A 13,637-nucleotide genomic window follows, 5' to 3' on the forward strand; every position below is an offset into this window, starting at 1 on the left:
GTCTTCTGCGCGCTGACTGGCGCATCTTTTTACCCAAAATGCACTGACTTCTCCCGTCGCGCCATCTTTAGAAAACGTTGTGGAGGAAGCGCTGAATGAAACTCGATTTCACCTTGTTGAGGAGAACTACCGTGAGATATTGGCCTCAGTTGACCAACTGAGCTAATTTGTAGGTCAACTCTCTAATATTTCCGCTATTGTAAGTTATGTAAATTTGAAATAGCGGTGAATCCAAAAGAAAGACGGAGATGTTTCATTGCATTAAGTGCCTGCTAACGTTAACAGCAGCTAGTAGTTTTAGCAGCGTAGCTTCTTGCAGGCCATAATCCGCAAAACGACTAACTAGAATGAAAATGTTGTTTTAGTCTACATTGTTTCGTCTAGATATTCACGTTGATAAAGCGTGTTTTTAACTCGGCTAACCTTAACAATCTAGTCATGTTTTTGATACACCATGGCCCTAATGCCAACGAATGAATAGGCTATATTAGCCTCCGCTTGTAGTTAGAGATGGGTGTTATGTTTGTATTCGTAAACAACTAAGGTTAGTTAGCTATCGAGCTAAGTTACGCTCGCTAACTAACAGCAAAACACGTTGGTTTCAGCTACAGAAGTTTGATAATGGGAATAAAAGTCCAGCGTCCACGCTGCTTTTTTGACATTGGCATCAGTAACGTGCTGGGTAAGAATGCAAAGTTTTCCCATTTTGATCTTACCATCCAGTTAATCATATATCTGAAATGTAGAGATGCTTTACTAAAATGTACACAAACTTGATTTCTCTTGCAGTTGGCAGAGTTGTGGTAGAATTATTTTCTGATGTCTGCCCCAAAACCTGTGAGAACTTTCGATGCCTCTGCACAGGTATTTGACTTTCTCTTGTCTTGGTACACTAATTTCAGACCATCTTTAGATGATGCACATATTGTCTTCTCTGTTTTGACTAAACCTTTACTTTCTGTGTAGGCGAGAAAGGAATTGGAAAAGGTACACAAAAACCTCTACATTACAAAGGATGCCTATTCCACAGAATTGTGAAGGACTTCATGATTCAAGGAGGAGACTTCAGTGAAGGTATATGAAATACGTGTTTGCCTCAAACAACCAAAACGTAGAAATGTTTTATTTGCAGATATTCTCATGTCTATATTCCTTCTGTAAATAAGGCAATGGAAAAGGAGGGGAATCTATCTATGGAGGATTCTTTGAAGGTAGGACTCAACAGATTTTGTTTAATATTCTAATCAAAACCAGCCTCAAGGACTAACTAATGGCCTGTCTGTGTCTCAGATGAAAGCTTCTCTGTCAAACATAACAAGGAGTACCTCCTGTCAATGGCAAACAGGGGTAAAGATACCAATGGATCACAGTTTTTCATGTAAGTCTATCAATGTTTTAAGGGCCTTGCTATTATCAAATGAAACGTTATTGGTCACATACATGTGTTTAGCGGATGTTATTGCGGGTGTAGCGAAAAACTTGTGTTTCTACCTCTGACAGTGCAGTAATATCTAACTATTTCACAACAATACACACATCTAAAGGAATGGAATTAAGAATATATCAATATTTGGACGAGCAATGGTATAGACTAAAATACAGTAAAATTGAATAGAATACATTATATACATATGAGATGAGAAATGCAAAATTGATCAGTTGGTCATTCATAAATCTAGCATCTTGAGTGAATCAAAACCTAAAAAGATGTTTGACTCATTCTAATCTTCTGCTCCATTTGTTTTAATCCTGGTCTACAGAACAACAAAACCCACACCGCACTTGGATGGGTAATTATAATATTCTGACAAGCGTTGCAACTTAGTTCGGTAATCTGTATCTGATTGAATGGTCTTTTGATAATAAGAGCATGTTAGATAAATAGCGATCTGTTCTTAATTATCACTTGTTATAACTTGCTGATTTTTATTCTAGTGTCCATGTGGTTTTTGGCCAAGTGATCTCTGGCCAAGAGGTCGTTCAGACAATGGAGAGTCAAAAGACGGATACTGGCAGTAGACCATACTCTGAAGTGAAAGTTATGAACTGTGGGGAGCTCATTCCAAAATCAAAAGGTTGGTAGGATTCCAAAAAATTGGCAAGGTGTTTAAACTTGTTATTGCTTTAGATTGGAGATCATGGACTGTGTTATCGTCAGGATCATAGCTTTGGGAGGTATCCTTAGCACTTACAGTACCAGTCAAAAGTTTCTACACACCTACTCATTCAAGGGTTTTCTTTATTTTTACTATTTTCTACATTGTAGAATTACATTTTACATTTACATTTAAGTCATTTAGCAGACGCTCTTATCCAGAGCGACTTACAAATTGGTGCATTCACCTTATGATATCCAGTGGAACAACCACTTTACAATAGTGCATCTAAATCTTTTAGGGGGGGTTAGAAGGATTACTTTATCCTACAGAATAATAGTGAAGACATCAAAACAATGAAATAACACATGGAATCATGTAGTAACCAAAACAATTGTTAAACAAATTTAAGTATATTTGAAATTCTTCAAAGTAGCCACCTTTTGCATTGATGACAGCTTTGCACACTCTTGGATTTTTCTCAACCAGCTTCACCTGGAATGCTTTTCCAACAGTCTTGAAGGAGTTCCCACATATGCAGAGCACTTGTTGGCTGCTTTTCCTTCACTTTGCAGTCCAATTCATCCCAAACCATCTCAATTAGGTTGAGGTCGGGTGATTGTGGAGGCCAGGTCATCTGATGCAGCACTCATCAAATAGCCCTTACAAAGCCTGGAGGTGTGTTTGTGGTCATTGTCCTGTTGAAAAACAAATGATAGTCCCACTAAGCGCAAATCAGACAGGATGGCGTATTGCTGCAGAATGCTGTGGTAGCCATGCTGGTTAAGTGTGCCTTGAATTCTAAATAAATCACTGACAGTGTCACCAGCAAAGCACCCACTCACCATCACACCACCACCTCCATGCTTCACTGTGGGAACCTCGCATGCGGAGATCATCCGTTCACCTACTCTGTGTCTCACAAAGACATGGTGTTTGGAACCAAAAATCTCAAATTTAGACTCATCAGACCAAAGGACAGATTTCCACCGGTCTAATGTCCATTGCTTGTGTTTCTTGGCCCAAGCAAGTCTCTTCTTATTGGTGTCCTTTAGTAGTGGTTTCTTTGCAGCAATTTGACCATGAAGGCCTGATTCACACAGTCTCTTCTGAACAGTTGATGTTGAGATGTGTCTGTTACTTGAACTCGGTGAAGCATTTATTTGGGCTGCAATTTCTGAGGCTGGTAACTAATGAACTTATTCTCTGCAGCAGAGGTAACTCTGGGTCTTCCTTTCCTGTGGTGGTCCACATAAGATCCAGTTTCATAATAGCGCTTTATTGTTTTTGCGATTGCACGTGAAAAAACTTTCAAAGTTCTTATTTTTCCTCATTGACTGACCTTCATGTCTTAAAGTAACGATGGACTGTCGCTTTGCTTATTTGAGCTGTTCTTGCCGTAATATGGACTTGGTCTTTAGCCGAATAGGGCTATCTTCTGTATACCCCCTACCATGTCACAACTGATTGGCTCAAACACATTAAGAAGGAATGCAATTCCACAAATGTATTTTTATCAAGGCACACCTGTTATTTAAAATGCATTCCAGGTGACTACCTCATGAAGCTGGTTGAGAGAATGCCAAGAGCATGCAAAGCTGTCAAGGCAAAGGGTGGCTACTTTGAAGTATCTAAAATAGAAAATATATTTTGATTTGTTTAACACTTTTTTTGGTTACTACATGATTCCATGTGTTATTTCATTGTTTTGATGTCTTCACTATTATTCTACAATGTAGAAAATAGTAAAAATAAAAACCCTTGAATGAGTAGGTGTGTCCAAACTTTTGGCTGGTGCTGTATGTTAACTGTCCCCTACCATTTTACAGCAAAAAAAGAAGAGAAGAAAAGACTAAAGGCCGTCTCCAGTGGCAGCGACAGCTCAAGTGACTCTGACAGTTCTGACGACGACTCTTCTGAATCTGAGGGTGACTCTGATAAAGAGCCCAAGAAACGGAAGAAGAGGCACAAGAAGGAGTCCAAGAAAAAGAAGGACAAGAAACAAAAGAAGAAGAAGAAGAAAGATAAAAAAAAGTTTGTAGTGACTATTTTAATGTCTTTCGTAGCATGTGAACTCTAACAACCGCCTTCATTAGAGCATAGGTTTTAAGTCTGGTCTGTAATGTCTGTAGGTCTGAGGCTGGCAGTGGTGATGAGAAAGAGGAAGAGGTTACATCTACGGTACGACCAGAGGAAATCCCTGTTATCCCAGAAAATCGTTTCCTTATGAGGAGAAGTCCTCAGCAGCAAAAAGATGAGTCTGGAAAGGAGAGGGAAAAAAAGAGGGAGAGGGAAAAGCCTAGGGAGAGGTGAGTTCATGGACAAGACGGAACAACATTCCACTTCATTCTGAACCTTTACAACTGGGAACAACAGTATATTCATGTAAATGTGTTTTTGTTTTGTTGCAGAATGTTTCATTGTCAGTCAGCATATCAGAGGAGCCTTCTGATGACTAGATCAGGCAGGACGATTAAAGGCAGAGGTCCAAGAGTAAGTGCACTGTCAAGCAAGTACAGTAGTATCATCATACAGTTTCTGCAAAACAAGGGTTTAGAAAGTTAATGGTAATTGAGTCTTTCTTGCAGCGGTATCGAACTCCATCACACTCCAGGTCAAGGTCAAGGGACCGTTTCCAGCGTAGTGAGACTCCTCCACACTGGCGCCATGAGATGCAGCGTGCACAAAGGGCACCAAGAGCATCCAGCGGAGACCGTTGGATAAAGGGTGACAAGTAAGTCTTACTTTTTTAGTATTTTAACTGCCGTTGCTGGACTTATCAGGCTGTTGAAGTATAAAGCAGCTTATTATTATCTAATTAAGCAGCTTCTCAAGTATTGGCTAATTTATTTTATTATCAGAAGTTATCATCAGGCAAGGGCCAGTTATTTTAAGTTTTCTTCAGTCTTAACTTGGATTCTGCGTTTGCTGTGAGGGTGACTTTACTCTGTATTTATGTTTGTAGGGGTGACATGACAGAGGACAAGAATGAGAGTGGCATAGCTCCAAGAGGAAGAGAGAGGAAGACCTCTGAAAACAAGCATGAACACGCTGCTGAAAACCCTAGTAAAAACCGAGAGGAGAAGAAAGGTCGCTCCCATAGATCCAATAGCAAAGAAAAGGACACTTCTAAAACTGAAGACAAGCACAACAAACACAAGGCAAAGAAGGCCAAATCTCGAAGCCGCAGTGAGAGCAAAGAGAAAAGTGGTAGGTCCAAAAGCAGAGAGCGGGATCAGAAACATAGCAAAGGGGATGATAAGAGGGGCCGCCTAAGAAGCAAGGACAGAAACCTCAATAAAGAAAAAGCCACGGAGTCTGGAACTCAAGACAGTGTTAGAAGTAAAGAACACTCTAAACCCACTGAGGCTGACAAGAACCGAGAGGAGACCAAAGGAAGAAATGGTGAGAAGCTTAAGGCAAAGTCTAGAAGCAAGGAGAGGAACTCTGGAAAGGACAGAAACCGATCTCTCAGCAGAAGCAGGGACAGGGGGAGACCTGCCTCATCTCGAGACAAAGAGCAAGGACGGGACAGAGAGCGAGGTAGGGAGCGCAGTAAGAGCAATGAAAGACGGCGCCACAGAGAGAGAGAGGACAAAAGGAGAGGTAGATCCAAGAGCCGAGATCGGTCAAGGAGTCCAGACAAGATTAAGAGCAGAGACTCCCGTAGAGGCAGGCGCTCCAGGAGTAAGAGCAACAATCGAGACCATAGCAAAGACGGTTCATCTCATCAGAGGAAGAACAGAGACAGTGAAGACACTCACAGACGAAGGCGGTCCAAGAGCAGCAACTCTGAGAGTGAAGGGGAGGGCAAAGGGAAGGACAGGGGTAGAAAGAGCCCCATCTCCAAGAAGAAAAGGGAGGGAAGCCCAGAAAAGGAGTCCTCTCACAAGTCCAAAGACACAGGGAAAAGCCCTGAGCGGAATCAAAGGTCAAAGAGCCAAGAGAAGGATAAAAACCACAGCAAGAAAAAGAAGTACAGCTCAAGTTCTGATGACCGTGATTAGTCCAGTAAATGTTCACTCTTGTCCATCATCGGAATGAAAAATTCACCCGTTTATACCTAATAATGTGCGTGGGTGGTTCTGCTGTAGAACGATTTTAGACAAATACTACAACCGATCCAATTCTGGAATATTTGTACAATTTTAAGATTTCATAAGTTTTGAAAGGTAGGAGATATTTCGTTTTTTTTGGGGGGGGGGGGGTTCAGTCAGACTAATTTTACAAATGTTGGAAATGTAATGTGCATTGAGGGTTAGTGGTGAAATGACTGAACATGTGACTGTTGGAAGGAACATTTCTGACAATAAAATGTTTGTCAGGTTTAATTTTTACACATTTTTTTTGTCTGGTACTGAGGGGACATGTTATTCCAGTGTGATAATTGTAATGGAAGGGATGAGTTTGGTGTCCTGCGTTGTTCTTTCTGGGCTTAATGCCTTACTTAACTAATATTACATGGATACATCACCAGTATGACTAATCATGTGGTTATTATTATTTTTTTTTATAAGTGTTTGAATTACCAACTGTCGCATTATTTGTCACTGAACATACTGTAAGCGCTACACGTAAAACTGTCTGACTTAAGTGTACATGTCAGTAGAGAAGGCTCAATTTGATTTGAAGGGCTGATTTTGTCAAATGATTGTGGTGTTACAGATACAAAAACGTTTTAATTGTTTATTACCTGGCTGTTTCAGGGAATTCTAACTTTTTCCTGACCTCAGTCTCAAATGAATTAGAAACTGACACGTTGCTTTTTGTATTATTGTATGTGTTTTTGTTAGACGGGCTTATGTTCAGATCCCCCGTACATCTTCGAATTATAATGATTATTTTTTTAACTCGCCCTTAGGTGTAAATGCATTGCTGTGATGTTCCACCATGTTAGTTCGTACTGGCGTTACATTCCTCGCCATGACTTTCCTTTGAACTATAAATGAAAACCACTGGCTTTGTATAAACGGTCAGAATTCAATATTCCCTAATGAAACATCTTTTTTGAAATAAAAGGATATGGTTAAAATGTTTGTTTTATTGCCTATAGATTGTTTAACAGAAGAGTGACAATTGATTCAATAGATATAGAGAACATTGATGCATCACATTTTAATCTGGTGGAGTAGTTCATGGGAGAGAGGGGAAGGGGGGATGAATGAGCAAATTGGAAGCTGTATTAAAATGAAACTATACCCTGGTCCCAGATCTGTGCTTTATCCAACTCTGACTATTGTTATGCAGGTACAGATCTAGGACCAGTCTATCAGTATTGTTTCCCAATTTGTGCACAAGTTTTAATTGAACTGTGTGTATATTCAGTAGTGTAAAGTACTTAAGTCGTTTTTGGGGATATCTGTACTATTTATATTTTTGACAATTTTTGCTTTTACTCCACTACATTCCTAAAGAAAATAATGTACTTTCTACTCCAAACATTTTCCCTGACACCCAAAAGTATTCGTTACATTTTGAATGCTTAACAGGACAGGAGAATTGTTCAATTTATGCACTTAAAGAGAAAATCCCTGGTCATCCCTACTGCATCTGATCTGGTGGACTCACTAAACACAAATGCTTTGTAAATGATGTCTGAGTTTTGGAGTGTGCCCCTGGCTATCCGTGAACAAAACAAAAAACAAATCGTGCTGTCTGGTTTGCTTAATATAATGAATTTGAAATAATTGTTACTTTTGATACTTAAGTTTATTTTAGCAATTACATTTACTTTTGATACTTGGGTATATTTAAAACCAAATAATTTTTGACTTTTACTCAAGTAGTATTTTAATGGGTGACTGACTTTTACTTGAGTCCTTTTCTATTAAGGTATCTTTACTTTTACTCAAGTTTGACAATTTGTTACCTTTTCCACCACTGTGTATATTCTCAAAACGAAACAAAAAATATATAATTTCAGAGACATTGGTTACTATCACTATCTCTACATTCCCATAATTCTGAGATGAATCATCTTGGAGCACTGAAAAAGACAGCAATCATCGCACTATGTCAGTCAACAACCTGCCTATCAAGTTTCCTTTTTTGTATGTGCAGTAAATTACTAAATGGTGGTATATCATAAATGCTTGACATTTAATTTTTTTTTCTCCATTGGTTTATTTTTCTAATCATGCTTTACCTGACCATGGCTGCGTTCACACAGGCAGCCCAATTCAGTTTTTTTCTACTAATTGTTCTTTTGACCAATTACATCAGATCTTTCAGAGCTGATCTGATTGGTCAAAAGACCAATTAGTGGAAAAAAAAGACGTGTAAATGCAGCCCATGTTACTCTTTTCAACAGATCTTTACCATGTGACTTCACGTTTTTTTCTTGGATTGCTGAACATACCACGTCTCGTTCAGCGCTTTGACGTCCTGAGACATACTGCTGATGTAATTGGGCATCTGGACACCAGTGCATTCTTGAACCAAGTAACTTGGTCTCACTCCTCCAAAGATGGGGCCAGGACCACCTCCGATTCCCTCCCTGGCAGCTTTGTGGTGTATGTATTGTATGTCTTGATCACATTCTTTGCATACTGCTGGATCTGCTTCTCCTCCACAGCAATGTGCTCTGCATTTTTGGTCTCAAAATCCTGTTTTCTTATGTGCTGTTCCTTGGCATTTTCAACCTAAACAGAAATATTTCAATTGTTAAATGTAATCTTATGTAGCTCAATTATAAGTGAAACAGTTGCTGACACATCTTCTAATTTTCTGTGCCTTCAGGTGTTGTTTTTCTATAAATATTCTGTCTGCCTCTATCGTAGCGTAAAGCACAGGGCTCCCGAGTGGCGCAGTGGTCTAAGGGACTGCATCTCAGTGCAAGAGGCGTTACTACAGTCCCTGGTTCAATTCCAGGCTGTATCACATCCATCTGTGATCGGGTGTCCCGTAGGGCGGCGCGCAATTGGCCCGGCATCGTCAGGGTTTGGCCAGGGTAAGCCGTCATTATAAATAAGACTTTGTTCTTAACTGACTTATCTGTCAAGGGCTTTCTGGTTCTTTCCTTCTGCTCCTGTTCTTGTCTCTGAAATAACAAATACAGTGTCATTACGATAATGGTACATGTTGTTAGTAACTTACAGACCTATTCCTTGATAAATATTCATTCAGAGTTGAATTTGGTGAGAATAATATTTTGAGCTTCCGATTGACCCCTTGCTTGTGGTAGGGTGCACATGCCATACCATGGCTTCTCTGTGTGAGGCAACGGAGTCCAGCATAGCCATCTCCTTCTGCTGCTGTGCCATTGAGCAATAATAGCCTTGGCAATGAGCTCCTCATTGTCCATCTGCCCCTGCTGTTGTGGAGCCAATTTATTAATGATCCTCTCCCTGTGCATATGGACCTCCCTTAGGAGGGAGAAGAGGCTTCACAAATCTATGCCCATGAGACTTTCAGAATTGTAAGACAACTGTTGACTAGTGATGCCACAGATATATATTTCTTATTGTGGTACTTCAAATGTTTTCTCATGTGATTTCCTTTTTCAACCATGTTCTACTCACCTGAACATCTCTTCCTCTTTGTCTTTCCTTAACTTCACAATTTTCTGTTTTGCATTTGCAAAAAGCCTCCTGCGCTCCTCCTCCATCTCTTGCTTTTGTGCCTATATTGCTCTAATGATATCTCTGTTAGAGAGATGCTTCTTTAAATACAAATGCAGGATTCATTAATACACCTCCATGAATCTTGTGTAATATTGCTCTTACATCCTAAAACCTTAACATGTGAGCTTTCATGGTATTTATTAAGCCTTCCCTGTATCTCAGTTGGTAGAGCATGGTGTTTGCAATGCATGGTGTTTGCAATGCCAGGGTTGTGGGTTCGATTCCCACGGGGGGCCAGTATGGGAAAGAGAGAGGGAAAAAAAAGTTATGAAATGTATGCATTCACTACTGTAAGTCGCTCTGGATAAGAGCATCTGCTAAATGACATAAATGTAATTTCTCTGCTGCGCTGCTTTCTTTTGCTCCTGCATGCCTTGCTTCCACAGAAAAAGCAACTTTAGTCGCTGGAGTTCCTCTGCCTCTTTGTCTTCCAGCTTCTCTTTTTGTCTTCCAGCTTCTCCCGTTCTCTATCTATTTCATGTTCCCTCCCCCTTCTATGGGACGAGACGATTCATCATACTAAACCATTGAGAGCATTCAGTCTATTCTATTTGAACTACGTTTAAATTCATTCTACTTCATGGTAGAGTATTTGGTAGTCTATGACCTAGATATTCAATTTAATAACTGCTGCCAGGTTGTTAGGATTCAATGAGACTTACTAGAGATGGGTCGTTCGCGAACGAGTCGGCTCTAAGAGCCGGGTCTTGTAGGTGAATGTTGGGAGCCGGCTCGCATATCAAAAGAGCCGAATCTATTTATAAAAAATATTAAAGAATTAAGATATGAATAATCAAAAGATTTAAATGAATAGAATGAACAAAAAAATCAATAAAATAATATAGGCCTAAGTGCTCAAGCTCACACACATTCATTCTGACTGTCTGCTCAGACTAACAGCCTCACCTGTTGTTTCTGTCAATCAGACACGCAGTGTCAACCAATGAACCAAAGATGCATGAGGGAGGGCCGAGCCAACTCACTCAGTCACACACTTAGCAGACCCGAGGAGAGAGAGGAAGGACAGCTGTGAAAACAACAGCTGGAAAATGAGTCGGAAGCACAGTAGCATTTGGATGCATTTTAATAATGTAGACAATGTTAGAGCACAGTGTAGAATTTGCCAAAACAAAATATCATATAAAGCTGGTTCTGCACACAACCTACACCGACATATGCGAACTGTGCACCCAACTGTGAAACTAGCTGTAGCGGAGCTTTGAGAAACTAGTGGGCCTGCTAGTGATAGTGGTGGAGCCAGCACCTCCACACGTGGAGATGTATCCACTCAGTCAAGTAGGCCTACTCTGTACCCACAGCAACGCAGTCTTCTATGGACCAGTTCATGCCAAAGTCTATGTCTGTAGCAAAACAAGGCCACATTGATATTGCATTGGCTAAAATGATTGCCACCGATTTCCAGCCATTTTCGATCTTGGACGACAGAGGTTTTAGAAATTATAGCAATAGTCTAACTCCAATGTACACAACTCCAAGCAGGAAAACCTTTTCAAAATCACTTATTCCACAACTGTACGAGAGCACACAGGCTTCAGTGTGGGAAAGAGTCCAAAAAGCTACTGCAGTTTGCCTGACCACTGACTGCTGGACATCAAGGGTAACCACTTACATGTCAGTTACATGTCACTTCTTTGAAGATTGTTCGATGTCTAGCTGTCTTCTGGACTGCTTTGAGTTCAGCGACAGACACACCTCAGAGAACTTGGCAGAGGAACTGTTGAGTGGCCAGAGAATGGCAAGTAGATGGAAAAGTGGTCTGTTTTAGCGACAATGCAGCTAACATAATCAAATCCATGAACATTTTAAAATGGACCCATCATCCATGTCTTGCCCACACAATCAACCTGATTGTAAGAGATGCTCTGAAGGTGATGAAGCCCACTGGACAAAGTGAAAGCAGCTGTGGAATACTTCCACAGGAGCACAGTAGGTGTTGAAAAACGAAAGTCTACACAACGCCAGATGGGGATGCCTGAGCTGAGGCCTAAACAAGACTACACTACAAGGTGGAATTCAGCATTTTACCTTTTACCCTGCCTGGCCATTGTCCATGCACCTGTTGATGCTCTGACCCAAGAGGAATGGGAGGTGGTGGAGGTTTGCAGAGTCCTGGAACCCTTTGTGCAGGTCACTGTGGAGATCAGTGGAGAGAGGTACAGTAAGCAGTTATGACTACATCATTATTTAATCCAGTATTATAATGTATATGAGCAGTAGAGTAGAATGTAGTATCAGTAGACAAAACATGAGCCTGAACTAATAAGTTACTGTTCTCTCTTTTCAGCTATGTGACAGCCTCAAAAATGATACTCCCGTGTAAGGGTCTGCAGCGAATCACAGCCAGCCGCCAGAGAGAAGCAAATGTAACCACAGGACATGTGACAGAGTTGATGGACACCCTATGTTCATCAATGGACAGAAAGTTCCACAGAATATAATTTTTATTACATTTTTATTTTACCTTTATTTAACTAGGCGAGTCAGTTAAGATTTTTATTTTATTTTCAATGACGGCCTAGGAACAGTAATCACGCGGTATCAGAAACCGCTGCACTTGACCCCAGGTTTAAGAAGTTAGCCTTCAGTGACGCCAGAGTGATTGATGAGGCTCTTCAAAGAATAACCTCAGCAGCAGGGAGGGACAGCCCCAGCAGTCAGCTGGCTCAGGCACCAGGGCAACAGGAAGAAGAGGGATCAGATGGAGCAGAAGCACCAGCAGTAGTGCCACAAACGTCTGCTGTTTGGATGCTGTTTGACGAGACAGCAACTGGGGATGCAGCACGAAGGAATCCCTCAGCAGATGTCATAATGGAGGTCCGATCCGCTGAGCTGGTGGAAGAACAAGGCCTCTGTCTACCCGCGGCTTACTAAAGTCATGACAGGGAGACTCTGCAAAGTGGCCACATCCGTTCCCTCTGAGAGGGTCTTCTCGAAAACAAGACAAATAATTACTGCGAGAAGGAACCGCATCAGCCCCTCGAAAGTGAGGCAGCTTGCATTTCGGAATGCAAATCTCTCATATAAGCAAAATGTGGTCAGCATTGCTGTGTGCTGCTGGTTATAACATGGCAAGAGAGAGAAAAGAGGGACCAGTTTAATGTTTTAAGTGGGATGCTGCAGGTTTGCACATTGTTATTTATTTTTCTTTGATAAGGTGCAATATTCTATTATGTTGTTCAGATTGTATTCATTTTGAATTGTTGCATTTATGCTCTTTGTTTATATACATTAATAAAGTTATACTTTAAATGCACATGTATAATGGCATCCTCCTTTTTTACATTTATTTCAATTTGTGGGATGCTGCAGTTTTGCAAATTATTTATTTTTATTTGATATGGTGCAATATTCTATTATGCTGTTTCAGATTGTATTCGTTTTGAATGGTTAGATTTATATGCACTTTGTTACATACATTAAAATGTTATATTTTAAATGCAAATGTTTAATAGCATTCTTTTTCATAACAAACCAATGCATTTTTAAATACATTGTGGTTAAGGTAGAGTATGATTTAATTTAATTAGAATTGTTTTAACACCAATCATAGTCAAACTATCGCAAACTGTTTGACTTGAAAAAATACAAAATATCTTTTTTTTTTTTTAAAGAGCCGTTTGGAAGAGCCGGAATGCCCATCACTAATTCCTGTTGCTTTGTGCGGATGCAGAATAAAAAAAGGCCCGCGATGAAGACATATCAGTCCGCTAATAGTGAAATGGTTTTTAACTAAATGTATTTGGGTGTTTACCAGCATTTGTAACTTGAATCTGATAATTATGTGTACAAAAAGTTAATATTGCTTGATATGTTTTCCAGTTTCTTGAAGTACTTTCCAAATGCAGCTTATTTCGATGTGAAAACTGAAATGGTCTATTCATTCATTTTCAGTAGGCTC

At 40.2% G+C, this 13,637-nt stretch overlaps 1 protein-coding gene across 1 annotated transcript; it reads left to right on the plus strand.

Annotated features, from left to right (window-relative positions):
- Positions 1-14: 14 nt before the first annotated feature.
- Positions 15-7,128, plus strand: LOC106581779 (peptidyl-prolyl cis-trans isomerase G). The gene is made up of 13 exons (XM_014164072.2): positions 15-169; positions 606-682; positions 790-864; positions 967-1,074; positions 1,167-1,211; positions 1,291-1,378; positions 1,761-1,790; positions 1,936-2,075; positions 3,926-4,130; positions 4,229-4,405; positions 4,508-4,589; positions 4,685-4,830; positions 5,062-7,128. The coding sequence occupies exons 2-13, from the start codon at positions 622-624 to the stop codon at positions 6,101-6,103; spliced, it is 2,199 nt and encodes a 732-aa protein (XP_014019547.1). The 5' UTR covers positions 15-169; positions 606-621; the 3' UTR covers positions 6,104-7,128.
- The last annotated feature ends 6,509 nt before the right edge of the window (positions 7,129-13,637 follow it).

This window comes from Salmo salar, chromosome ssa21, assembly GCF_905237065.1.
Source record: "Salmo salar chromosome ssa21, Ssal_v3.1, whole genome shotgun sequence".
NCBI lineage: Eukaryota > Metazoa > Chordata > Actinopteri > Salmoniformes > Salmonidae > Salmo > Salmo salar.